The 26,805-nt window shown below is 37.2% G+C and overlaps 1 protein-coding gene across 33 annotated transcripts in view; it reads left to right on the top strand.

Moving 5' to 3' along the window:
• The window catches only part of RBFOX2 (RNA binding fox-1 homolog 2), a 276,451-nt gene that overhangs the window by 210,714 nt on the left and 38,932 nt on the right, over nucleotides 1-26,805 (top strand). For 24 of the 33 annotated variants that reach the window (XR_014024019.1, XR_014024020.1, XR_014024021.1 and 21 more), the window contains one exon: nucleotides 24,254-24,400. Coding sequence is in view for 29 of the 33 variants with exons in the window: in XM_081309515.1 (XP_081165641.1) it covers nucleotides 24,254-24,400 (147 nt within the window). In the remaining 4 variants the exon portion in view is untranslated. The remainder of the gene's footprint in view (nucleotides 1-24,253; nucleotides 24,401-26,805) is intronic. The other 9 variants (XM_081309517.1, XM_081309522.1, XM_081309536.1 and 6 more) reach the window with 1 other exon arrangement.

Below are 26,805 nucleotides of genomic sequence, written 5' to 3'. Positions count from 1 at the left end.
TGCAGGAGGGAGAGCTCAGCTCTTCTGCCAGATGGTTGGGGTGATCTCAGCATGGCCCCTCCTAAGCAGTAACACTTTAGGCCAGTTACTTCATCTCCCTCTGCCTTGGCTTAGGAAGATAAATGAAAGTGTGAGTGTCAAATATTAGGAAATGAAGATAATAGTACCTGCCTCAGCAAGCTGTCTGGAAATCTAGAAAGATTCAAGTCAGGTGAGGGGTTTGTCATTGTGGTCACTTCTTCAGACCAAACCTCATCACTTATTTCCCATGTTAACTGCTCATCCATCCTCTGCATAGCAGCCCAAATAGTTTTTGTTTTTTAATCCAAATTGTGCTATTTTCCTACTTAATTCTAATAGTTTTCTAGTATAACTAGGCTGGACTCAGTTGTTTGGTCCCTAGCCCACCTCTTTGATCTCACCCCTTATGCTTATTAGCCGAAGTAAAAAAGACATATCAAAAATTAATCATAGATATGTATCACATACATATCAAAGTTCAGGAAATTGTATTGTCTGTGGGATTTTATTCCAAGAATAAAAATATTCTGTACTCTGTATCAAAAGAGAGATCTCTAGTTTTTAGATTTCATTTTTCCCTTTCAGTATCAGATTAACAGGAGGGCTTTAGTCAGACTTGAAGCCACATGATAAGATTTACTTCCAAATGAATATTTAGCCTTGTAATTGCATAAGGCTAGACTTAACCTACAAATACTGTTTATTCTCTTCTATTAGATATTGGACCTCCAAGAAATCCTTCTTTCCCTAAAATCATGCTGTCCTTTTAATGTTGATTAGTTATGTAAAATCTCTTAATTTTATACTTTGTAAATAATGGACTATAATAAACAACCTGGGTGAAGAGTTCAGGCATGACAGGTAACAAATGGGGCTTTCCATAGTATTGGTTCTAGAATCATGAGTATTTGACTCTCTGTGTCAGCTGCATTTCTAAATAATTTTGAAGTGATCATGAATTCACAGACTACTAGAATAGCAATTTCAAAGAAATGAAAAAGAAGGAATAAAATATATATCTGAGTCTTCTTCGAAGTATTTTAATTAGTAACTCTATTTCTATGCTAGCTACCACTCTGTGTTAGCTGTTTGTCAGCAATCTAACCAACAAGAACAACTGGGAGGAGGAAAAGTTTATTTTGGCTCATGGTTTCATTCCTGATTAGTTGACTCTGTTGCTCTGGGCCTGAGGAGAGGCAGAACATCAAGGAGGAAGGGTATAGTGGAGGAAAGCAACACAGCTCAGGACAGCTGTTGCTGGAAGGGGGCGGGTAGGGACAAGATTAATCCCCAAAGGTACACCTGCAGTGACCCAACCTACAGCCTCACCCAACCTACCCACAGTTACCAAATAGCACAGTAGACCTTTCAAATGATTAATCCATCAAATGGATGAATCCTCCAACAAGGTTATAGCTCTCATAATCTAATCATTTCACCTCTAAACATTGTTGCACTATTGCATGAGCTTACTAGAGGGCACTTCAGATCCAAACCATAACACAGTTCTGTTTCCTGTTTTTCTCTTTCTGTTCTCTATTTCTTGACAGTTTTGGTAACTTGTGTTTTTATTTAACTATAAAGTTACTCATCATAATGTCCTATAATCCTTTTAATTTCTATAGGGTCTATAGTAATATCCTACCTTTCATTCTTGATTTTGATAATTTTATCTTTGTTTCTTGTTCAGTCTAGCTAAATTTTATTAATTTGGCAGATCATCCCAGAAACAAGCTTTTGGTTTCATTGGTTTTTATTTTGTTGTCATTCTGTTTTATATTTTGTTGCTTTCTACTCTGATCTTTACTCTTTACTTCCTTCTGCTTGTTTTGGATATGATTGGATCTTATTTTCCTGGCTTTTTGTGTTGGAAACCATAATAATTGGTTTTAGGTTTTCTTCTATGTCTAAAGTTATAAATGGGGCTAGGGTTGTAGCTCAGTAGAGCGCCTGCCTAGCATGCATGAGGCACTAGGTTCTATCCTCAGTACCACATAAAAATAAACAAATAAAATAAAGGCGTTCTGTCTATCTACAACAATAAAAAATAAAAACATTTTTTTAAAAAGTTCTTAAGAAACTGCCAAACTAATTTCCTTTAGCTGGATCCCAGAAAAGGTGATATATTGTGTTTTCATGATTTCTCAAATTTCTTTTTTTCATTTATAATTCATTTATAGTGAAAACATAACTTGGTATACTTTCAGATGTTTAAGTTATAGAGACTTGATTTATGGTTTAGTAGTCTATCCTACATAACATTCCTAATCAATTGACCCTTTTTTCAATATGAAGAGTCGCTCTTTGTCTATTGATATTTCTTAATTTTGTTTAGTATTAATATAGCCACTTAATCACTTGTATGGTTGCTGTTTCATGACATCTTTTTCCATTGTTTTGTTCCAACCTCTTTGAATCTGAAGTTTGTTTCTCGTTTTAAAATGTGTGTGTTGTGCTGGGGTTGTGGCTCAGGGACAGAGTGCTTGTCTAGCACATGTAAAGCACTTGTTCCAATCCTCAGTACCTCATAAAAAAGTAAACAAAATAAAGTTATAAAAGAAAAAGTTTGTGTGTGTATATACAACTGGATCTTATTTATCTAGTCTGAGTGTGTGTTTTTTTTTTTTTTGTGTGTGTGTGTGTGTGTACAGCTCGACCTTGATCTTTCTTCTTTATCTATTCTTAAAATTTTCATCTTATTGTTATAGCATTTGGTCTACTATATTTTGATATAATTATTAATATGGATATATTTATGTCTGCCATTTTATTATGTCTCATGTCTTTATTTCTCTTCCTGCATTACCAGTTCTGTTAAATAATTTGTGTGTGTGTGTGTGTGCACGTGTGCACGCATGCTCGAGCATAGGTACATGTGTAGTGCTGGGGATTAAACCCAGGGCCTCACACATGCAAGGCAAATGCTCTACCACTGAACTACAACCCCAGTCCCTCTATTAGTTTTTTTTTTTTAAATGTTTATTTTTCAGTTGTACACAATACCTTTATTTTGTTTATTTATTTTTATGCGGTGCTGAGGATCGAACCCAGGGCCTCCCACGTGCTAGGTGAGTGCTCTGCCTCTGGGCCACAACCCCAGCCCAGCTTCATTAGTTTTTATTGTTTTTCTTTTTTCTTTTGTACTGGGGATTGAGCCCAGGGGTGCTTAACCACTGAGCTACATCCCCAGCCCTTTCTATGTTTTACTTAGAGACAGGGTATCACTAAGTTGCTTGGGGCCTTACTAAGTTGCTGAGGCTGGCTTTGAACTTGTGGTCCTCCTGCCTCAGCTTCCTGAGCCACTAGGATTTCAGGTGTGTGTCACCATGCCCAGCTATTGTATCTTTTTAATTAGTTATTTTTGTTTGTATTATTGTCCTCATATTTTCTTAGTGCTTGGTCAAGGAAATACATCTTTGATTTATCACAAAATCTGTTGATGTGTGTATATGTGTGTATGTTTGTGATGTGTTGTTCTAGTAAAATAAAGCAATTTTTCATTCCCCAAACTCCTTTACATACACACACACACACACACACACGTACATATATATACTAAAATTTATATATATCAGATATATAAGATACTATATATAGTATAAATGCAGCAATAAAATATAATTACTACTTTTAGCAATCTTATGTGTTTTTTAAAAACTATCAAAGTTAGGAAGAAGGTATGGACATAGTCCATATACTTTCTGGTCCCATATATTATTATTTCCCCTACTATCAACATCCCAGACTTTTAAACTGATAAAGCTATATTGATACATCATTATCACCCCAAGTTCATAGTTTACATTAGGGTTCACTCTCTGTGGCGTACATTCTGTGGGTTTTGATAAATGTATAAGGACATTTATCTGCCATTTCAGTATCATGAAGAGTAGTTTCACTGCCCTAAAAATCCTGTAATCCTTTTCTTTATTCTTCCCTCCCCTATCTCCCTTGCTCTTTTTACTGTCTACATAGTTTTGCCTTTTCCAGGATGTCATATAGTTGGAGTCACACAAAATATAGCTTTTTCAAATTGGCTTATTTCACTTAGTAATAGGCATTTAAGTTTTTTTTCATGTGTTTTCATGACTTAGTTCACTTCTTTTTAGCACCAAATAATATTCCTTTATATAGTTGTTCCACAGTTTATTTATCCATTTATCTATTGAAGACATCTTTGTTGCTTCCAGATTTTGGCAATTATGAATCAAGCGGCAATAAACATTAGTGTGCAGGGTTTTTCTGGATTTAAGATTTCTACTCCCTTGGGTAAACACCAAGGAGCACAGTGGTGTGCTGGATGGTATTGTAAGGGTATGTTTAGTTTCTTAAGAAACTGCCAAACTATCTTCCAAGGTGACTGTGCCACTTTGCATTTCCACTTTGAGAGTTCCTTTCCTCCTCATACTCATCAACGTTTGGTATTATCAGTGTTCTGGATTTTGACCATTGAAATAGTACTGGCATTTCGTTGTTGTTTTAATTTGCATTTTCTTGATGATATGATGTGGAACATCCTTTCATATGCTTTTTTTTGTCCTTTATGTATCTTTGATGAGCCGTCTGTTTAGATCTTTGACCTATTTTTTAATTAGGTAATTTATTTTCTTAATGTTAAATTTTAGCATTCTTATACATTTTGGATATCAAATCTTATTTTCATTTCCAGTGATCTTCCTATAGGTCCAAATTATTTTCTGATGTCATTTTCTTTCAGCCTTAGGATTTACTTCAATATTTTCTATAGGTAGGTCTGCTTGAAACAAACTCTGCTTGTGTTTATCTGGGAGAGAGAGAGTGTGAGTGAGTGTGTGTGTGTGTGTGTGTGTGTTTGTGTGCATTTTTGAAGGTTAGTTTTGTTAGCTATAGAATTCTTGGTTGACAATTTCTTCTCCAAACCCCACCCCCAGCACTTTAAATAGGTCACCCCTCACCTCCCACCCCCCATGAAAGTCATTTAATTCTGATAAGAAGTCAGATCTTAATCTCATTGTTGTTCCCCATATGTGATGAGTTGTTTTCTTTTGCTGATATCAGGATTTTCTTTTTGTCTTTGACTTTGAGCAGTTTCACTGTGATGGATGGTGTATATTGATTGATTGTGTGGTACTGGGCCTTGAACCCTGGGCTGCTTTATCACCAAGCTAAAGTTTCAGCCCTTTTAACTTTTTTATTTTGAAACAAGGATTCACTAAGTTGCTGGGGATCTCATTAAGATGCTGAGACTGGCCTAGAACTTGAGATCCTCTTGTTTCATCCTCCTGAGGTACCTGGGATTACAGGTGTACACCACCATGCCTGGTTCTTTGTTTTTATCAGACTTGGGTCTTTTGAGATTTTTGGATCTATATAAATTGTTTTATCATCAAATGAGGAGTGTTGGGCTGTGGTTGTGGCTCAGTAGTAGAGTGCTTGCCTCACATGTGTGGGGTGCTGGGTTCGATCCTCAGCACCACAAATATAAAAAGATATTGTATCCATCTACAACTAAAGTTTTTTTTTAATTTTTTTTAAATGTGAAGTGTTTTCACCGTTATTTCTTCAAATATTTGTTCTTTTTCTTCTTTCTTCTGAAGCCTACCATTACCCATATAGTAGGACAGTTGCTAATTTCTCAGAGATTTTTTTTTCTTTTTAAAATTTAATCTGAACCTAAAGAGAATCTGAAGAAAGTTCTATTTTTCTTCAATCTTTTTTGTGTTTGTTCTTTAAATTGAATAATTCATGTTGATCCTGTTTTCTGTTCACTTGTTCTGTGTTCTGCCATCTCAAATTTACTATTGAGCTCACCTAGTGAGTTTATTTCAGTTATTTTACTTCTTAGCTCTAGAATTTCCATTTAAATTTGAATTTCTTTATTAAGATTTCTTATTTGTTACTGTATTTTCCTATAACTCTTTGACTGTATTTGTGTTTAATTACTTGGACATCATTTGCTAAACCCAACATCTGATTCTGAGTCTGTTTCTGATTACTGCTCGTTTCCTTGAACCTTCCTGGTTTTTGCATGTCTCATAATTTTTTTAACGCAGATTTGTATTGTCGTGACTCTGGAGTACTGCTTACTTTTTGGAGAGAGCATATGTGTGTTTTAGGCAATTCGCACACTTTCTATGAAGTCTGACTCTAGTACAATGTAAGGGCACTGAAGTTTCTGCTTAGTGATTTTCTTCTTTTCTCCTTCCATTTCCACTTCCGCTGCTATGTTTTAGCCTGGTTGGGAGTCCCTCCTATGTCACCATAGGTTAGTAGTCACCAGTGATTAGAGCAGAGGTTGAGTTCAAGCACCTGGAGCTTGTATGCATCCACCTTCAATGACCTGTGGGTCGGGATGTGTGTTCATGGTCTACCCTGGGCTCTCTTCCTCATTTGTGTAGGTTCACATCAACACAGGCATGTGAGAAAAGCGTATTTAGCCCTTCTAGGGTTCTTTTGTCCAGCATCTCTTTCAGATTTCTGCCCAGCCAATCTTTGCCTCCAGTCAAACTACCACACCAAGCTAAAAGAACTGTGTTCTTCCTTTAGGTTCTCACTGCATTTGCCACTTACAGGTGACAAAGCTGTGGGGTTTTTGCCTTCTTCTCTCCTTTCCCCATTGTCTCTGCAGCAAAGGCTACTGTTTTATATGGCCCCTGTTAAGTTTGCAGGCTTCTGTTGGTCTTGCCCTGAACCTTAACTATTTATTTTTGAAGACAGGGTCTCACCAAGTTGCTAAGGATCTTTCTAAGTTGCCAAGTCTGCCCTCAAACTTGCAATCCTCCTGCTTCAGCCTCCTGAGTCACTGGGATTACAAGTGTATGCCTCTGTTCTTGGCACTCTAGGAGTTTTTCAGAAATTTTGTCTATTTATTGTCTGCATTTGATAGATTTTTAGAATTCTGAAATGGTTGTATTAACAACTTTGACCGGTTTTTTTCCTCATCATTTTGTTTTGAGGAAAGAATTCACTGAGTTGTTCACACCCTGATAGCCAGAAGTCCCCGCCCCGTCCTCACCACTGCCCATTACTCTTTGTCTTGTTTCCTCCCATTTCCCATTGTCTCAAACTCCCAGATTATATATGCCTGTGGCAGCGATAGGGGGCAAGTTCTACTCCTTACTGCAAATATATAGATAAAATTTATGTTCCTCATCCATATCAAAAAGTGTTCACTGTATAATTTTATCAATTTGAATTCCTAAAGAAATACTGAAAACTAGCCTCAGTGGTACATGCCTGTATTCCCAGTGACCAGAAGACTGAGGCAGCAGAATTGGAAGTTCATGGCCAGTGTCAGCAACTTATTAAGACCTTGTCAAAAAATAAGAAAGGGCTGGGAATGTGGCTCAGAGGTACAGCATCCCTGAATTCATATCCCAGTACCAAGAAAGGAAGGGAGAAAAGGAGGGAGGGAGGGAGGGAAGGAGGGAAGTCAAACATGTAGATTGATGCCCGGAGCATCTTTTCCCACTTAGACCAGTTGCATCTCTGCTGGAAAGCCTTCCTGACTTTTCTAGTCAAAGCCCAACTTATGAATCTTTCATCTGGGCTCAAGTAGACTCCTGAGCTGATCACTTTTGGTGGAACTTACTAGCTTTTATGTTTTTTATTTAGTTTTGTCTCTGACTAAACCATGAGCTTTCAAAGAAAATGCACTTTGTTAGTAACTATGCATTCCATGACTTATCACAGTGTCTCAATAAACACCTCCTACGAAAAAGAAGCAGCAGGTTGTCCTGTCTGTATTGTGTGCTTTTTTTTCTGTGCACAGCTGCAGGTATACTCTAGCTGTTCCCAGGAAAGGAAGCAGAGGTTTCTTGGTGGAGGTAGCATGGATCGGAGCCTGTACCATCATGCTAGGAGTTCGATCGTGCATACATGGCCAATTCTCAAGCAGAGTTGGAGCGATGGGAAAGAAAAAAAATGTCTGGATAAAAGCACGGGTTTCCTTTTGGCTGAAACTTTGGGTGTTTGGAGACTAATGGGAAAGAAGGTGGAGAAAGGTCAGTTGAATACAGATTGGGAAGAATGCCAGACTGAGAAGCAAGGACTTTGTTGAAGGTTTTAGGCAGGAAAATCAAGTGCACAGAATGTGCTTTCAGGTTTTCTGTTTCAGTGTACACAAGGTGAGTAGACAGGCAGGGACACAGGGTGGGAAGGTCCCTGCACCTGGAGTCACTACTTCCATTGGGGTCACAGTGGTTGTGTAGAGGAGTTCACAAGAAATAATGAAGGTAGAATGGAGAGGATTTGGTGGGTACTTGGCAGGAGTGAAGTAGCAGAACAAAGACGGGCGTCTTCATTGTCATAACTGAGGCTTGAGTAAATTATTTTACCTCCAAGATGTGTTTTGTTTTTTCTTCTGTCAAATGAAGCTAATGATGTTGGCTGACTGTAGAGTTGTGTGAGAATAACTCAGAAATGCTTTGGAAATTACTTAAATAGTTCTTCAAGATAATTACTTTCAACCATCTGAGGTCTTTTAAAATCAGTTATTCATGTTTGCACTGTTAGTGCTTTTTATTACTGTGACCTACAGCTACCTTATTAAGGTTGGATAGCCTTATTTTGTTGACAGAGAGGACTAAAAGAAAGGACTTCTCATATAAAAACAAGAGCTAGGGGCTGGGGATGTGGCTTAAGCGGTAGCGCGCTCACCTGGCATGCACAGGGCGCTGGGTTCGATCCTCGGGACCACATAAAAATAAAATAAAGATATTGTGTCTGCCAAGAACTAAAAAATATATATATAAAAATTCTCTCTCTAAAAAAAAAAAACAAGAGCTAAGCATTAAATTCTGGAGTCCTTATTTTTAAAATAAATTTTAGAAGTTGATTGTTTAACATCAGGTTAGAAGCTTCTTCTGCTCTTAAGATGAGAACTTGTTTTGACAGTCATTTGGTCCCCTACTGTGCATTAGCAATAGAGGTAGCAGTGACAGCCTGCCTGCAGAGAAGAAAGGATCTCAGTTTCTATATGTTTTCAATATTTTTCTAAATGGCAGCAGGCATAAATAACCAAAGTATTTGAGGTAGAAAAACTTCAGGGAATAATCTTAAAACATAAGGTTTATATTTGTATATTGGATTATATTTTCCTTGAGGCAGGAAATAATTCTTCCCTCTTTTTACCACTCATACTTGTACACAATGGATGTTTAACACATGCTTTTTAATGCTGATGAGGGGCGTAACTTATAAAGATATATTAAGCATCTGTGGTTGATAATAAGGTATTAGAAATATGATTTTTAAAAAATTAAGTTAACGTGCTAGCTTAGATAACAAAATTCACTTCTCCAACATTCTTTCACATAATGTAAAAGTTTTTTCTTTCTTAGTTTGACATAATTTGGAAGATTTTTCAACTTATCATTAGAAAATTAAAAACTATTCCTTTTACAGACTCTTCAGAACACAGTTTCTGAGAGCTACCTTTGAAAAACAACAACAAAGTATCATACTTTAAATTAGTTTTAAAATATGTATGGCCAGTTGCACACGCCTGTAATCCCAGCAGCTCAGGAAGCTGAGGCAAGAGAATCAAAAAGCGAGGTACCAAGCAGCTCAGTGAGACCCTGAGTCTAAATAAAATACAAAATAGGGCTGGGGATGTGGCTCAGTGGCTGAGTGTCCCTGAGTTCAATCCCTGGTACTCAAAAAAAAGAAAACAAAAATGTATGTATAAGGGACAATAACTAAATAACCTTAACCAGAACATAATTAATAAATACACTGTGCTAGATGTTGTTGGAAGCCCTTTCTATATATTAGCTCCACTGAATTATCACAGCCACTCTGTAAAAATAGATATTGTTATTACTTCACTTTTACAGATGAAGAATTTAGGCGATTTAGTAACTTGTCCAGGTTCACACAGCTAATGAGTGGCAGCATAAGGATCTGAGCACATGGCTGCATCCTTTCTCATAAATTATATTGTCATGGTCATTTGTAATAAATGTTTTGTTTAATGCTTCTTATGTGCACAGATTACTAGGACTGGGGATATGTAAAAAAGCTGCCCTCAGTAAACATATAAAAGTCCAGGTCAAAAAACAAAAGTATTGCTGAGTGCTACTGGGAGAGAGTGTGGTGGTTTTGCCAAGAGGTACTTTGGGGAGGCAGATACCGCTTCCCTACACCTGATGAACTCATTAGCCCCCAGTGGAGGGGAGGACACTGCATCAGGAGCAGTGCTCCAGGGCCATTATTTTCCCAAGGTGCTTACAGCTTGAGGGCAGTTCCCAAGACTTTATGGAAGGACCACTAAGTCAAACTAATTTCAAAATAAAACTAAGACATTAGTTACCATTTTCAATGCATGTATTGATTTTTCCATCAGTGCAAAAGCATTATCCATGTAAGTAAAATTGCCAGTGTGTTAGCATGAAATCTGGCAACACTAAATTGTGTTGCTGGCAGTCATGATATCCCTCATTGTCCTGATCTCACAAGAGAATAACAATAAAAAAAAGCAGATTCACCTAAGAATGCCTTTGATGAAACAGTCAGGGAAATATTAATTTTATTAATTCCCCACTATGGAGCGCCTGATCTTTTTCAAGTTCTTGGTGGCAAAATATAAAGTGTTCACTGAGCATTTGGGCTACATTCCAGAATACTTGTCTCAAGCAGCAGCACTTGTTAACTGAGTTGCCACAGCCTGAACTAGTCCTTTTTTTCTTGGGGCACCTTTTTTTTTTTTTTCTTGCTAGAACAACTGATGCACAAACTGTGGTATTCCAGCTTAGGTATCTGACAGACCTTTTTTTTTTTATGACTAGGACTGTCACCTCTGCAAAAATTTGAATTTTGAAAAATTTGTATCCTCCTCTGTGAGCTTCCTAAAGAACAGTCATGCACTATATAGTGACATTTTGATCAACAGTGGACCACACATGGTCCTGTGAGATTATAGTGGAGCTGAAAAACTCCTGTCATCTTGTGATGACAGGTGTAAAGTCGTAGTACAAGGCATTGCTCACATGTTTGTGGTGATGCTGGTCTACACATACCTGCTGTACTACCTGTCATATAAAAGTGTAGCTCGTGCAATAATAACATATGACAATAATACATAATAATTGATAATGATCATAAACGACTATGCTGCTAGTTCACGTATTTACTGTATACTGTACTTTTTATTATTATTTTAGAATGTTGCTTACATATAGATAAAAGTTAGCTGTAAAACAGTGTCAGGCCAGTCCTTCAGGAGGGATTCTAGAAGAAGGCATTGCTATAGAGATGCTAGCTCCATGCATTTTAATTTTACTGCCTCTGAAGACCTTCCAGTGGAACAAGATGGAGGTGGAAGACAGTGGCATTGAAGATCCTGATTCTGTGAGGCCCAAGGCTTATGTGTGTCTTAGTTTCTAACAAAAAAGTTAAAAAGTAAATAAAATTTAAAACTCTAAATACAGGAAAAAGCTTACAGAGTAAGGACTTAAATAAAGAACGTCTTTTGTATTGTAGTACAATGTGTTTGTATCTTAAGCTAAATTTTTTTCAGTTTATAAAGTAAAAAGTTATAGTAAACTCACTTACTGACTCACCCAAAATAACTTCCAGTCCTGCAAGCTCAATTCACAGTAAGCACCCTATACATGTGTACATTTTTTTTAATCTTTTATGTGGTGTTTTTATTGGGTATAGGTATGTTCAGATACACAAATACCTACTACAGTTGCCTATAGAATCCAGTACAGTAACCTGTTGTAAATGCTGGTAGCCTAGAAGTAGCAGCGTGTCTAGTTTTGTGGTATACTCTATGATATTTGTATAGCAACAAAATTGCCTAACACTGTTTCTCAGAATGTTTCCCTGTCATTAAGTGACATGTGGCAGTACTTAGATCTGTCTGATGAAATCAGTGGTGATATTAACAAATGTGTTGGAAGAAGGGCAGACTTTGTACGAAATGTACTGAAAAGCTCCCTGGCTCACCAGTAAGCCAGTATATTGCATTCACAGATGACTCATGTAAAATGTTACAGAATCATGCAGGAGTAAAAGATCTACGCAAAGCACACAATTGTCTAGTGAAGTTTATTGTAACAAAGTATGAAAACTTCACTGAGAAGGTTTCAGGTTCAACACTACAGTTAGCCTTTAAGAAATTACTACCTTTCAGACTTGGGAATATAGCTTAGTGATAGAGTGTTTGCCTAGCATGTGTGAGGCCCTGGGTTCAATCCCCAACTAGAAACTACTCTTTATCAAGTTTTGGTGTGTTATCAAATACACAGTATTCTCATATTAATCTGGAAAGGCTATTTAAATACTTGTCCCTTTTCCAGCTCTCTGTGTGAGGCTAGGTTTTTCTTCATATACTTCAGTCAGAACAATATATTGCAACAGAATAAATGCACATATTAAAGAGATTGCCACTCTCCTAACTAAATTTGTGTTTTAGAGAATAGTTAATTTTTCATAAAAACGTTATTTATGTTAACATAATAGGTTTGTTAAAATTTTCTCATGGTAAATAACAATAGCTATAATCCATAAAAACAAAAAGCTCTTTGAATGCTCAATAGTGTTTTAAGAGCTAAAAGGGGTTCCCATTTAGAAGTGAGAATGTGCAAATAAAGTTTTATTTTTTTAATTGACAAGTAAAAAATGCATATGTTTATGGTATGTAGTGTGGTGTTCTGAGTACAGTGTGTTTGGCTAGTACAGAGGCTCTTCTGAAATAATAATACTCCATAAGAAGGTTGGTAGTAGTTCAATTATAGAGAACATTGCACATAAGGCCAGAGAATTTGCAATGGCTAAATGGCTGAGGGTCATTTCAAGTATTCACACAGGAGTTGTTGGTGAGTTGAAAGCACAGATTTGAGAAAATAACTGAGTGGCCCACCCTAATACATTAATCAACTTTAGATTTTACAGTCCTCCTCACTGGGCCTTTAAGCACACCTCAACCCACACTTCATGTTGCCCACTGTCCTCAGAGTGTGTTTGCTATGTTGCACACCCTTTGTCTGGGGTTAAAGCCAGTTTCTCTTATATTTACCTACTGTCAATTGGAATCGTCCACTGGCTCCTTTATCTGATAACACTTGAAGGTTCCTTGCAGATTGGTGACCTACTAGAATATTACCAATAAATTATAGCCCTTAACAGTAGATTCATTTGCCCAGATGAGAACTTTTGGAATGTATGGAGACAATGGGGCCAAAGTCCTTCTAGTTCATTGTGTATTATTAGGCCCTGTTAGCTTCACCCTGCATCATAGGTATCATTAGCTTGTTCCCAGGATTGAACTAGGACCCTGGGACTACAAAGAAGTTCATTTATTAGACAGTCACCTTTCTAAGAGTGGCTCTTACTTACCCTTAAAGTAATAAAAGACAGAGTATATCAAGCTATCTAAAATATCTACATTCTTTATCAATTTACCTTTCAAAATAATTTTGTATATATTCCAGAGTTTTGATGCCCACGAGCAGCTCGACAGTTCCAAGCTGGATCCATAAGGAATTTGTAGACTGACTTGAGAATGCAAGAGTTGCCACAGAGAACCACTCTTAGAACTGGGCCTGTGTATTTTTGAATAGGGAAAATTGCCCTTTAGCTCATGTAACACCCAAGATAAAATTTATCACACTATTAATATTGCTAACTTCATGGCTGTTGCTTCTTTCATTTTGCATGCCTTCATTTGTTTGTTTGCTAGTCCCTCTAGCAAAAAGAAACTAAACTTAAAAATTGCTAGGAACAATACTGCTGTGATCTGCTGACCCTTATTATAGCTCTCACATCTTACACAAGGATGATGAAATAATAATTTGGGGGCATTTTTTTAACCTTCCTATAAAAGTTGTTCATTTTTAATAAATATTTTGTGCTGTCTTTGTAAACTCTGATGAGAATCACTGGTTTCCAGATAAGCAAATTATAGAATCATACTTTCATTTTATAACTAAGGTCAGCAGTGTTAAATGACATCAGCAAGGTTATAGCTAGCTGGCTACAGAGCTAGACCCCAGAAAATCTGCTCTCAAGTGGTTTTTATTTTTTTTATTTGTTTTTATTTTTTTTTTCTGCTTCCCCATGCAAAAAAAAAAAAAAAAAAAAAGACATCCATAAAGATGACCTTATCATCTTAGCTTCGGTTTACTCTTCAACCTTAAACCTGAGAGCTCTAGCCTGAACATACTGACAAAGAGTTCTCTCATTCTAAAATATACATGAAAATAATAAAGAACAGTGAGATACAGTCATTCTCCCTTGTCACTGAGGGATATAGTTCAAGACCCTGAAATGAATGCTTGAAACTACAGATAGTATCAAACTCTAACTATAGTCTGGGTTCTCATATGCCTGTGTACATTCATACCTATAATGAAGTTTAATTTATGAATTCAGCACAGTAAAAGGTTAACAACAATAGCTGGTAAAAAAAAATAGAACAATTATAGTAATATACTGTAATAAAAATTATGTGAATATGATCTCCTTCTCTCTTGAGAGTGCATGTGTTCTTGGCTCTGCAAATTATGCTTAGATTTTGTTTGTTCTGCAGTATTGCCACATAATACCAGAATTAATCTGTTCTGTCATTAGATAGAAGTCTGAGGACATCCCCCAGAGAGGAGAAGGGGACCTCAACTTGGCCCTGGCAGATTCTTGACATATACCACAGAAAGAAATTTCAGGCCAGGTGTGGTGGCGTGTGCCTGTAATCCCAGCCATCAGGAGGCTGAGGCAGGAGGATCGTGAGTTCCAAAGCCAGCCTCAGCAACTTAGCAAGGCCTTAAGCAACTTAGTGAGAACCTGTCTCTAAAAAAAAATACAAAATAGGGCTGGGGATGTGGCTCAGTGGTCAAGTGCCCCTGGGTTCAGTCCCCAGTAAACACCACCCCACCCCATCCCACCCCGCAAAAGAAAGAAATTTCAGGATGTGTCAAAAGAGACAAAGAGGTTTTTTGTTTTGTTTTTTAAAAAAAAACAAGCAACAGCACCAAGGTACTTGCTCAAAGGAAGAAGAGAGGCACTGGAGAATGAGATGTACTTTGGGGTCTTGAGTTCTTCTTTCCAAAGGAAACTTTGTAAATAGTGAATATGGTGTGACATCAGCCTGTCAAACTTGATTTTCTTAGGGAGCATAGGGCAGGGTGGGGGCCTGGTTTTCTTTGGGATTTTATCAATAAATAATGTTTGGAACTCACCCATATCATATGCCTCTAACATTATTTTTCCCTTGGCTTTATTTAATCTAAAGAAAATACATTGTACAAGGTAGCAGTGTGCCTAAGCATTAATCATCTAGACTCACACAGTACTCTTAAGATATGTCAGGAGGAAAACAGGCTTAGGGAATAAAGGTGAGGGTGCCCATAGAGCTTCTTAGATTTAAATTAGTTTCTTTTTTTCCTCCCTCTTAGTTTCTACCTGTCCTTCTACCTATCTTTATTTATACTATTCTACCTCAATTCCATGTTTTATGCTCTGTACCCGCTTTGCACTTTTATAATTAAGTTCAGTTGGGCATTCTCTTCCAGAAGAGCCTGATTTTGTCTCAGTTTAAGCCTTGCTTTATTATCCTTTCTCCTTAATCAACTCCTCTCTGCCAAAACTGCAGCAGCAGCTTCTTCACTGGCAAGCACATTTTGCCAGTAACTTTTGTATTTCTGAGTTACGTCCTGGGGATGTAGCTCGTTGGTACAACACTTGTCTAAGCATGCACAAGGCTCTGGGTTCAGTCCCCAGCACCGTAAATAGATTGATTGATTGGGGTGTGTGTGTGTGTGTGTGTGTGTGTGTGTGTGTGTGTGTGTGTGTGTGTTTTCTAGGTAAAACCTATTTCTCAATTTGTGCAGTCATCCTTGACTTGCAATAAATAGCTTGGTGTCGTTCATTTCAGGAGGCCCCTTACTGAAGTCTTGGTGCTTTTTTTTTTAGGCTCAGTGCTTTTTGACAGAATATGTTACTCACAAAATGCTTTTTCCATCTTAAGCATGTAGGATGTGCTGCAGGTATAACTTTTGCAGTTTGAGGTGTGGCGGCAGAACTCTTACGCTTTTCTTTTTCCTTATTCACAATCTCATGGATGAAGGATTTATTCTTACAGAGATCTTAGTAGCTGCAGCATGCAATATTTTCTTTCCTTATTAAAATTGAGAACTTTCACCTTTGCACTGAAGGAAAGCACTTTATAGCTTTTCTTTAATTCATCCAAGTTATCAGTATTGCTACTCTTGTGCTTTGTGGCTGTGAAGTAAAATAAGGGTTACTCGAATGCAAGCACTGCTGTACTAGGACAGTCAATCTGATAACCAGGATGGCTTGTAAGTGACTGATGAGTAGGGTGGATACGCTGGACAAAGGGATGATGTGTGTTCTGGGTGGGACCAATTGGTACAGCACAGGAAGGCAGGAGATTTCATCATCCTGCTCAAAACAGCTCACAGTTGAAAACTTAGGCATCGTATATTTCCAGGACTTTCTAGTTAATGTTTTCAACCTTCAGTTAATGTAACGGAAACCATAGAAAATGAGACTGCAGATAAAGAGGGGTTGCTTGTTATTAGCTTTTAAAAGTTGAGGTGATCTTTGTATGCACATCACTACTATGTCTTCTCACTCCTGGATAAAAAGAATAAGTGGCTTGCTATGGTTTTTATTTAGGAGTGTGGTGGTGTTTTTTCTTTTACAGTATGAAAAGTGATTAGGACATGATCATACAAAGGTGCCTTTCATAATTCCTTTTATGACTCTTGATCCACTAAGAAAATAGAACTACATATTTTCTGAAGAAATTGAATTACTAGTTCATTGAAAAAATGCTAGAGTACATTTAAATACTCAAACAGGATCACATTCTTAGAATTCAGCTTGTCATAGCAGTATTCAAATGCACAGAAGAAATGCTTCCATATTTCTCTTAAAAACAAATCTAAAGGTAATTTTCCTTAAGTAAGAAATGTCTCTAGATTTGAATATTCTGTGTCTATAAAATTGTTTCAAATAAAGAAATGTTATGTCCAGTATATCATATACATTTTTATATATACATATATATTTATATCCAGGATATCATAGGTGTTCTGATACATATTTTATCACCATGAAGTGGACTTTCAGTAAACAAGCATATAGGTCAAGATTTTACTTTTTGCGAAAAATGTTCTATTATGTTATAATATTTTTCCTCATTGAGAAGGAATACATAATATCTAATTCCACCTGGTTTTAATCCATCATGTATTCCATTATAAATATTTTTAAAATGCTTTTAGTGCTAATAAATTTAGTCGAGGTACCAACATGGAGTGTAGTTTTTTATTATTATTATTTTAAGGCACAATAAAAAATGGCATAGTGAGATATCCCAATCCACTTTCTTAAATATTATAAGGAAAAATTAATTTCTTAATAAGCTGGGTTTTATTGTATAATATTTGTGGCTAGAGCACTTGAACCCTGGAAATCAAGGTTAGTTGGTTCATTTCTCAGATCAATATATAAACATGATGAGATGAGAAAATGAATATCAACTGCTTTTGCCTGGTACATAGTGAAGACTAAATATATATGAGCTGGAATAGTATTCCTATATAATTATCTCATTTCAAAGAAAGTGTTAGAGTCAGTCCCTGGCCTATAAAACAATGTCATTTTTTTCTCTCAAACCCTTCAGAGTTTGTACCCTAAAATCCATTCTGATAAAAACAGTATTTATCAAAGTTCAATCCCTAGCACTGCAAAAAGGAAAACTGTGATCTTTTCATTTGAATGGGGGGAAGGCAGGAATGTAAAATGCACCCATAAAAGGTGCATTAAAGGTAAAAGACCTTGCACATGGCAGTAGCCACATTACCTTTTTAAAATCCTAAAAATTCTGAATTCTAATACACATTTGGTTTCAGGTAAGGGATTAAGAACCTATAGATCAGAGTCTAGAAAATAGAGCCAGACGGCAGAGAGTTAAAAAAATAAAAAGAGATTAAAAAAATAGAAGTCCGGTCCAAAAGATCTAGCATCTCATATACAAGTTCCAGAAAGAAAGAAAATGTGTAGGGTAGAAATCCTCAGCAGAATAATTTAAGAAAATTTCCCAGGACCTAGGAAAGAGACCACAGAATTCTCAGCAAATTAGATGAAAATAAAGTGTACCCACACTAGTGCATCTCACTGCAAACAATATTTTGGAACATTACATACTGAGGTAACCCTGAAAAACCAGATAGAGTAGGAGAAGAGTCACATAAGAGAAAACAGGCTTGATAATGCTTTTAGAGTTCTCAAAGCAACATCAGAGGCCTGAAGACAGTAAAAATTGCCTTCAAAATTCTCAAAGGACCTTTTTCCCCAACCTAGAGTTCTATACCCAGGCAAATCACCATTGAAATAGAATGGGAAGTGGGTAAATATTGAAGAAAATGGATAATCCATGAATCAAAATATTATTCTTGAATTTATCAAGAGATTCCTTAGAAGCTCAAGTTGTATGTTGTTATCTTGTAATAGAGACTTGAAAAATATTACTTAACAAGATTTTTTACACTGTTTATATTCATAGAGTATAAGCAGTGTAAAAAATAATTTTTTCATAGGAAAGTCCAAAAAATGAATTTATTTCCCAGTTAGAAGAATTTTAAGGGCTGGCAGTGTAGCTCTCAGTATTAGAATGCTTGCATAACTAGTCACAATGGCACACACCTGTAGTCCCAGCTACTCAAGACACTAAGGACTCGCTTGACTTGACGCCAACCTGAGCAACACAGCAAGACTCTGGCTCAAAAAAGAATGTAAAAAGTTCAAGAACATTAAAACAAATTTTAATCCTCATTTCTAGGATGATATTTTAAGACAGAAAAAGAAGCCCAGACTCTTGTGCATGTTGACAGATGGCTGAGCCTTGAAGGCAGCCGGGCCATGCAGATGCAGCTGCACAGCTGGAGGATAGGTGTGTAGCTGCATCCACAAGATCATTGTTGGCTGAGGGGCTGGTCTTCCTGTCTCCTGCCCATGCCTGTCTCCATTCACCCCAGGAGCATTATTGTTCCTTCAGATGTGGGTCCTGAGAAGGTGAGAGAATGGGATGCACACATGATCTCCCTTTGGATGAGAAAACCTTTGAGGACATGGTTGTGCTGGGCTAGAAGGAGGAGGTTCAGCTTATGAAATTGGGCTACCTCACTGAATTCCTACTGGACCACTTATTATGTGACCTTAATGTTGGGTAGCCTCTTTATACCTTAAAATCTTCCTTTTTGTCAGTTAGGGATAATAGTACCTACCTCATAGAGTTATTGTGAGAATTAAAATAATACCTGAAAAGCACAGTATAATATAGTGATTAAGAACATACACTCTGGAGCCAGACTGCCCGGGCCTGAATCCTTGCTCCATCACTTAGACAGTCTTTCTGTTCCTTAGTCTCCTCTTCTAAAGAATGAGAACAAGAACCAGCATGTACTAGTCCCTCATTTTAAAAATTTTTTAATTTAATTCAATTTATTTCATTAGAGGGAATTGAACCCAAGTGTGCTCTATCTCTGAGCTACCTTCCCCAGCCCCCTCCCCTTTTATTTTTGAAACAAGGTCTAAGTTACTGGGGCTGGCCTCAAACTTGCTGTCCTCTTGCCTCAACCTCTTGAGTCACTGGGATTATAGGCGTGCATTACTGCACCCAGCCATGCTCTCAGTAAAAAGAAAAAAGAAGGATTGATGAAAGAATTAAATTTCTTAAGATGAGGCTAGTGTCTGGAAACTGATGAACTCTGTTTACAAAGTCCTAATTTTTATTAAAGGTTTAGATCAGATCTGACAGAATACACACTCAAAAAAATAGGTGCTCTTTTACAGGGAATTCTTATTTTTCAACAAAATTATTTAAGTAGAAAGAAGAAAAGCCCTGAGGTTTAACTAGAGGAAAGCAAGTTTGAAATGCTCTTTGTAGAAAGCAGGAGTGCGAGCTGACTGAAGACACTCAGCGTGTGGGCCGGCAGCACTGAGGGCCTCTGCATTGGTGCCACTATTGTGTCACACAACCGCTCAAGTGCATGGCTTTCCTCCAGCAAGTTACCTGCCCATGCTTAAGCTTAGAATTGATGGTGGGATTCGTTCAAGGTTGTGGTTTTTCCAGGCAGATTCAACCAATAAGATCGAAATCGAAATGATAGGTCCTGAAGTCTAAATAGAAAGGAAAGGAAAGAATGAGTGAGAGAGGAGTCAGAGATGGGGAAGTGGAGAGCGTGTTTGTACCAATGAGATCAAGAATGTGTTATGTGGGGATATTTGAGGAAGCAGACTGAAAAGATAATAGTGTGTGTTCAAAAATGAACATTCATATGGCCGTTTTGGTGGTAGAGGAGTTTTAGGTGGTAACCAGCAAGTTAAAATAGTTATGTGAAAAAGCTGAAGGTGGAACTACAAGAGTATAAACAGATAATTAGGCATCTGTCAAAGGGCTCATATCCTGGGGCTAGGGGTGTAGCTTAGTAGAAGAGCACTTGCCTACCATGCATGAGGTTCTGGGTTCGATCCTTAGCACCTCTAATTAATTAATTAATTATAGAAGGAGGTAAGGGGAGTCATTGGGATTATACAAAACACCTACAAATCACAAGCAAAAAGAGTCATCCTAATAGAAAATGGGCAAAGAATTTGCAGACATCTAACAAAAGAGGAATATCGAAATGTCCAAGAAACATGAAAAGGTATGCAAATAAACACCACAATATAATGCTACTATGAAATGACAAAACTAAGAGCAACTAAAACTCTTTTTTGGGAGTATGACATAACACAGCCACTTTGGAAAAGTAGCAGTGTCATTAAAGCTGAGCATATACCTATCCTTGACCCAGCAAATCCTCTCCTGGATGCACATATACCCTATGCAAATGCATGTTTGTGTGTACAAAAGACAGGTAAGCAAGAATGTTTGTTTGTTTGTGTTTGTATTTATGGACGGACAGAATGCCTTTATTTTATTTATTTTTATGTGGTGCTAAGGATAGAACCCAGTGCCTCACTGTGCTAGGCAGGTGCTCTACCACTGAGCTACAGCCCCAGCCCAGGAATGTTTTTCTTAATAGCCAGAACTGAAAGCAGCTCAAATAAATTCTGTATGTTTATACAACAAAATGTGAATGAAAAATTACAATAATATGTGTGTTTCATAAGTACAGTGTGTGAAAGAAGCCAAATAAAAGAGTACATATGTATGATCCCTTTTATTTTTATTATTTTTTTTTAAATCGAAAAACAACAAAACTAATCTGTGGAGCTAGGCGTTAAGACCAAGATCTAAGGTGGGCCCTTGGGGTTCTCCTGGAGTGCCACTCATTTCTTGATCTAATTTTGGTTATACTTCCTGTGTGAAAATGTACAGATTTGCTGATGATTTGTGCATTTTTATCTGTTTTAACCTCCCATTTTAAAGTTGCATTAGTCTTAGGTAACAACCTACAACCTAACTTAGTATGTAAACCAAGCAAAAGTCTAACTTAGGAGTATACTTTTTTTTTTTTTTTTTAAAGAGAGAGTGAGAGAGGAGGGGGAGAGAGAGAGAGAGAGAGAATTTTTAATATTTATTTATTTTTTAGTTCTCGGCGGACACAACATCTTTGTTGGTATGTGGTGCTGAGGATCGAACCCGGGCCGCACGCATGCCAGGCGAGCGCGCTACCGCTTGAGCCACATCCCCAGCCCAGGAGTATACTCTTGTAACAAATAGCTGAGTCTACTGTGATTGCACAGAAGCTGAGCTTGTATCAATCATAGGTGGCCAGCAGATTAAAATAAGGCAAAAAAAAAAAAAAAACCCACTGTGAGCTGTAACCAATTAATCTTTGTCTACACGTTGTTTATGTTTTCTGCCTATAAATAATTGACCACTTTGAGCCCAGAAATTCTTTGAATTAATTCTGGTTTTGAGTGCTGCCTGGTTAAGAAAATGTGAATAAAATAAACTTAAGATATTTAAACTGAAAAAAAAAGTTTCATTAGATCAGAAGGCTTGAGAATTTGGGGAATGATAGTTCATGTTTTCCACTTGCCACATTTCCTAGAATTATGATTTCATAATTTTAAAAAAGTATAGGTAGTGCTCGCTTCGGCAGCACATATACTAAAATGGGAACGATACAGAGAAGATTAGCATGGCCCCAGCGCAAGGATGACACGCAATTTGTGAAGCATTCCATGTTTTTTAAAAAAAATTGTTTAGGTAGGTAGGTAGGTAGGTAGGTATTCATTACAAACTGGAAATTTTATCAGTCTGACTTCTAACCTTCTTAAATTGTATGTTCAGGACAGTAAAGAATGTTCAAAAGTAACCATTAAGGACCTCAGTCAGTATATGTATGTCAAAGTAGTCATTAGTTTTCTTAGATTCTGCCACTTCACACACACCATGGCAGGTTACTGATGAAATATACATATATAGAAAACTGTAGTTTGGGCTGGGGTTGTGACTCAGTGGTAGAGCGCTTGCCTAGCATGTGTTGGGCACTAGGTTCGATCTTCAGCACCACATAAAAATAAATAAAAGATATTGTGTCCATCTACAACTATAGCTTGGAGCTTTGTAGAATCTTTTTAACTTTTCTCAAAGTGACACATTGTCCTCCCGCAGATCAAATCTGGTGCTTTTAAAGTTTGAAGAGAGTTTTATGTGATCCAGCTGTGAAATATAAGAGGCAAGTTTGAAGGCGCTTGAGTGAGCATTAGTTGCAATTGATGCCTGTTGCTTTGACTGCATGTTGGGGTCCTTGGTGCTGCTGTAGTAAGCTTCATCTCTGAATAGAATTTGTTTTGTTTAGTCTACATTGTGTTTCGATGGATGACTGAAAACCTTATACTTTCATGGAATATTGCTTCATAACTCTCCCCTTTTCTGCTATTTTCAAATCACATGAATCATATCACATTTAAGCCATCTGGAAGGGCTGAATGGGATGAGATAACAAGCTGCCATCTCTTAGAGTGACTCTTGAAAAGCTAATATTCATTTAGAGTTTATTTTTAATTTTCCTTTTTATTTTAAAATTTCAAACTTCATTACAGAATGGTTGTTAACATCTCTGAGACAAAAGTATCTTTGATTCACAGTTTCTTTTAGCCTGAACATTGGGTCAGAAGGAGGAGATTCATGCTGTGCTACCAGAAGAATCTGCCAGAGACTCAGTTCTGTCTTAATTAAGATAATAAGAATAGCAGGTCCACTCTTGTTTTTAGGAATATGTTGGTTAATCAGCTCAATAAGCCATTCAGCTTGGCATGTATTTCATAGGGAAATAGTGAAACATAGATTCTTATAGTGCCAGATGAATACTTCAAAATAAGTGTCTCTTTGCATGCCTAGAATGTGTCACACTTGTTAGACATTTGTCAGAAATGTTTCTCAGTATAGCCATCTTTCTGAGGAATTGGTGGGGGAAAAATGGATAATGTGTGCCTGAGGTGTTGCAAAAGAGTTGTGATTAAAAATGTGTACCCACACTTACTCACACTCTTCCACTATGGATATGTACAAATTTGGCATTAATATGTTGGATAATAGGTTAGTCAGAGTCCCTTAAAAGTCTTTTTCAGTAATTGGATTCACTAAATGCAACTTTGTTCAGGGCTAGTGAAGGAGGAGGTGGCCCCTAGATTGCATAAATTAGGGAGGAAAGTACACATTTATTTCAGAATAAGAAGCTGCTTCAATTTTTAGGCAAATTGACTATCATCACTAGGTTCTCCTCTATATAATGTTGTGATAATACTTTGTCAACTAACTGGTTGTGTATTCTAGGATAGACTGAATGCAATATAAAAATGTTTCCTCCTTTTATTTCCTTGAGAGCCTGAGATGAAAGACCAAAGGTGGAGTAACCTCTACAACTAAGTACAATGGACTCTTTGTTTTCAAAATAGAAAAGTCTCAGAAATACAAAGCTCTATAAGAATCTAAGAATAATGGTACTATTTTTACACGACCAGTTATCCTAATATATCTCCATGTGATGGGGGGCAGGTCACTTGGTGTTTCTGTGTCTGTGACTCCTGTTAATGTGCCGTAAGTATTCAGAAGATCCAAATTTTGTTTGTAGACTAAAGCATTTTGAACATCGATAATACCTTTGGTGTCTTTTTTTTTCTATCTTTCTCTTTGAAGGGGAAAATTATGTTTGCTCATAAATAAACCTAGGAAGTGATAAAGAAGGACTTTATTTTTCATAGTAATTTCATAGAATTATGAAGTAATTGTATTTCATTCAGTGTTATTTGCTTCTTTCTTTAGCAGACAGAAGGTGGAGCACAGACAGACGGCCAGCAGTCACAGACGCAGAGTAGTGAAAATTCAGAGAGTAAATCTACCCCTAAACGACTGCATGTCTCAAATATTCCTTTCCGCTTCCGGGACCCTGACCTCCGGCAGATGTTTGGGGTAAGTTTCTGAAGTCCTTTTGAGGATTTTGTAATTATAATAGAATTTAATCCACCAGATATGTTATTAGTCATTAATATATTAGGATAAAACTACAAGAGATTGAGGAAGATCCTGAGGTAAATCAGTATTTTCTTTCTTTTTTTTTTTTTCCTTGTGGTGCTGGGGACTGAACTCAGGGCCTTACACATGCTAGCGGGTGCTCTATCAGTGAGCTACAGCCCCAGCCCTGTAAGTCAGTATTGTCATCTATCTTTTTTTTTTTTTTTTTTAAGATAGAAGAGAGAGAGAGAGAATTTTTTTTTTTTTAATATTTGTTTTTCAGTTTTCGGTGGACACGACATCTTTATTTTATTTTTATGTGGTGCTGAGGATCAAACCCAGCACCCTGCACATGCCAGGCAAGTGCGTTACTGCTTGAGCCACATCCCCAGCCCCTGTCATCTATCTTTTTCTGCCACCCAGTCTGCTGTAGACTGACTGCAATGGTGGCTGGGAATGAGGTGTTTCTTGGACCACGAGACTTCCCGTACTGAAACCAGGATGAGATGCCACCTGCCCACATACGAAGCTTAATAAACATGTCTGTATTATGCTTGGTTTCACCTAAAAGAGAAAACATACACTTTGGTTTTTTTGTTTGTTTGTTTGGTTTGGTTTGTTTTTTTTTGTTTGTTTGTTTTTTGCTTTGTTGTTGTTGAGACAGTCTCGCTATGTTTCCCAGGCTGGTCTCAGTCAGTCCTCTTGAGTAACTGGGACTACAAGCGTGCCCCACTGAATCCAGCTAAACATACATGTTGTTTTAGTACAGTGATTCCTAAACTTACCTGCACATTAGAAGTTCCCTGAGAAGCTTAAAAAATATTGATGCCTGTGTCCCACATCCAAAGACTGGGATTTAACTGGCTTGGGTATAGCTTGGGCCTACAAGTTTTTTTTACAAGATCCCCAGGTGTTTCTATTGTGTGGATAAGTTTGGGAACTGTTGGGCATTTTTCTGTCACATTCTTAGCTCTTTACCTTCCCTGTAAGCCCAGCACATTATTGCCTTCCTCTCATCTCATGCTTTCAACCCCAGGACTGTGGTTCAGAAATGTATTATTGTTGTTTGCTACCCTGCCTTGGCAATATCATGGTGTAAAGAATATAGGTTTAGGGGTTATTTGTTAAGGTAGAAAAGATGTAGATTTGGGCATCAAAGATCCTGGGATCAAGTTCTGTTTGATTATGACCCTAGGAAAATCATGTAACCTCTTTGAACTTGAATTTCATATCTAAAAATAGTGATAGTAATCTCTGCCTTGCAGAATGTTGTGAATTAAATGGAATAATATCTTTTGTTTTTTACTTCCTTATTTATACTTAGTAGTATCAATACCATTATCTAAAATAAGATGTAGAGGGTTATACTGCTACCTTTCATGTATTCCCTTCAACTGTTGACCTCCTCCCCAAATCTCCAAAAGCAAAGTGTAATTTAAAAATTCATGTTATAGGGCTGGGGTTGTGGCTTAGTGGTAGAGTGCTTACCTAGCCAGCACGAGGCACTGAGTTCAATCCTCAGTGCCACATAAATGTAAAATAAAGATATTGTGTCCACCTAAAACGTAAAAATAAATTTTAAAAAAATCATATGTTGTTGGAAGTAGATGGGTTTTAAGAGTCTTGACTTTTTTTTTATTGTTGCCTATTTTAATTTGATCAAACTTTCAACTTGACCTAGGACCAAGTGATAGTCAATAGTTTTATTAAAAATTTCATTAGGATAGCTGCCTAGTGCCTTATTAGAAAAGGAGAAACCCTGCAGTAATCTTGTGTCCACTGCGTGGTGACAGGACACTGGAACAAAGCTGTTTCACTTTCATCTGACTTCCTGTGTTTGTCTCCTACAGAAGAGAAGGCCAGGGTGGTTTTTTAATGCTGCTCTTGAAGTCCTTAAAGAGCTTTTACACAGAAAACAGTAACTGGCCATTTTCCATCTTGACAGAAAAGACTGTAACAAAAAGTACAAAGAACAGCAAATAAGGAGACACTTCCCAAGAGCATGAATTATTGGGTTCCCTTTGGAACCTTCCAACACAGATGAGACTTTTAGTCTTTGGAGTCTGTAAGAAGGGAGCACGTTCTCATCTGTCAGATGTGTATTCTCTTGAGTCAGAAAAACAGTGTCCGTTGAAGATCTGCCTAGGTCAGTTAGGAATTTCTTGAAATGTAGTATGCCTTTCCCATAAGGTTAAAATGAAAAAGAAATTTTTCCTTACAGGGAACACCTGTTGCTTCCCCCCCACACACATGGTTAACGCCTGTGACTTAGAAAGTCAGTGGCATTGGTGAAGAGCAGAGATTCCATGCACCATTTTATTAGCTCTGTATACCTGACAGCTTCTTTGAGCCCCACTTTGCTT

The sequence above is a fragment of the Spermophilus citellus genome (genome assembly GCF_964194105.1).
Source record: "Spermophilus citellus genome assembly, chromosome: 10".
NCBI classification, from domain to species: domain Eukaryota; kingdom Metazoa; phylum Chordata; class Mammalia; order Rodentia; family Sciuridae; genus Spermophilus; species Spermophilus citellus.
The sequence above is the reverse complement of the archived record's forward strand: the minus strand, read 5'-3'. Positions and strand labels throughout refer to the sequence as shown.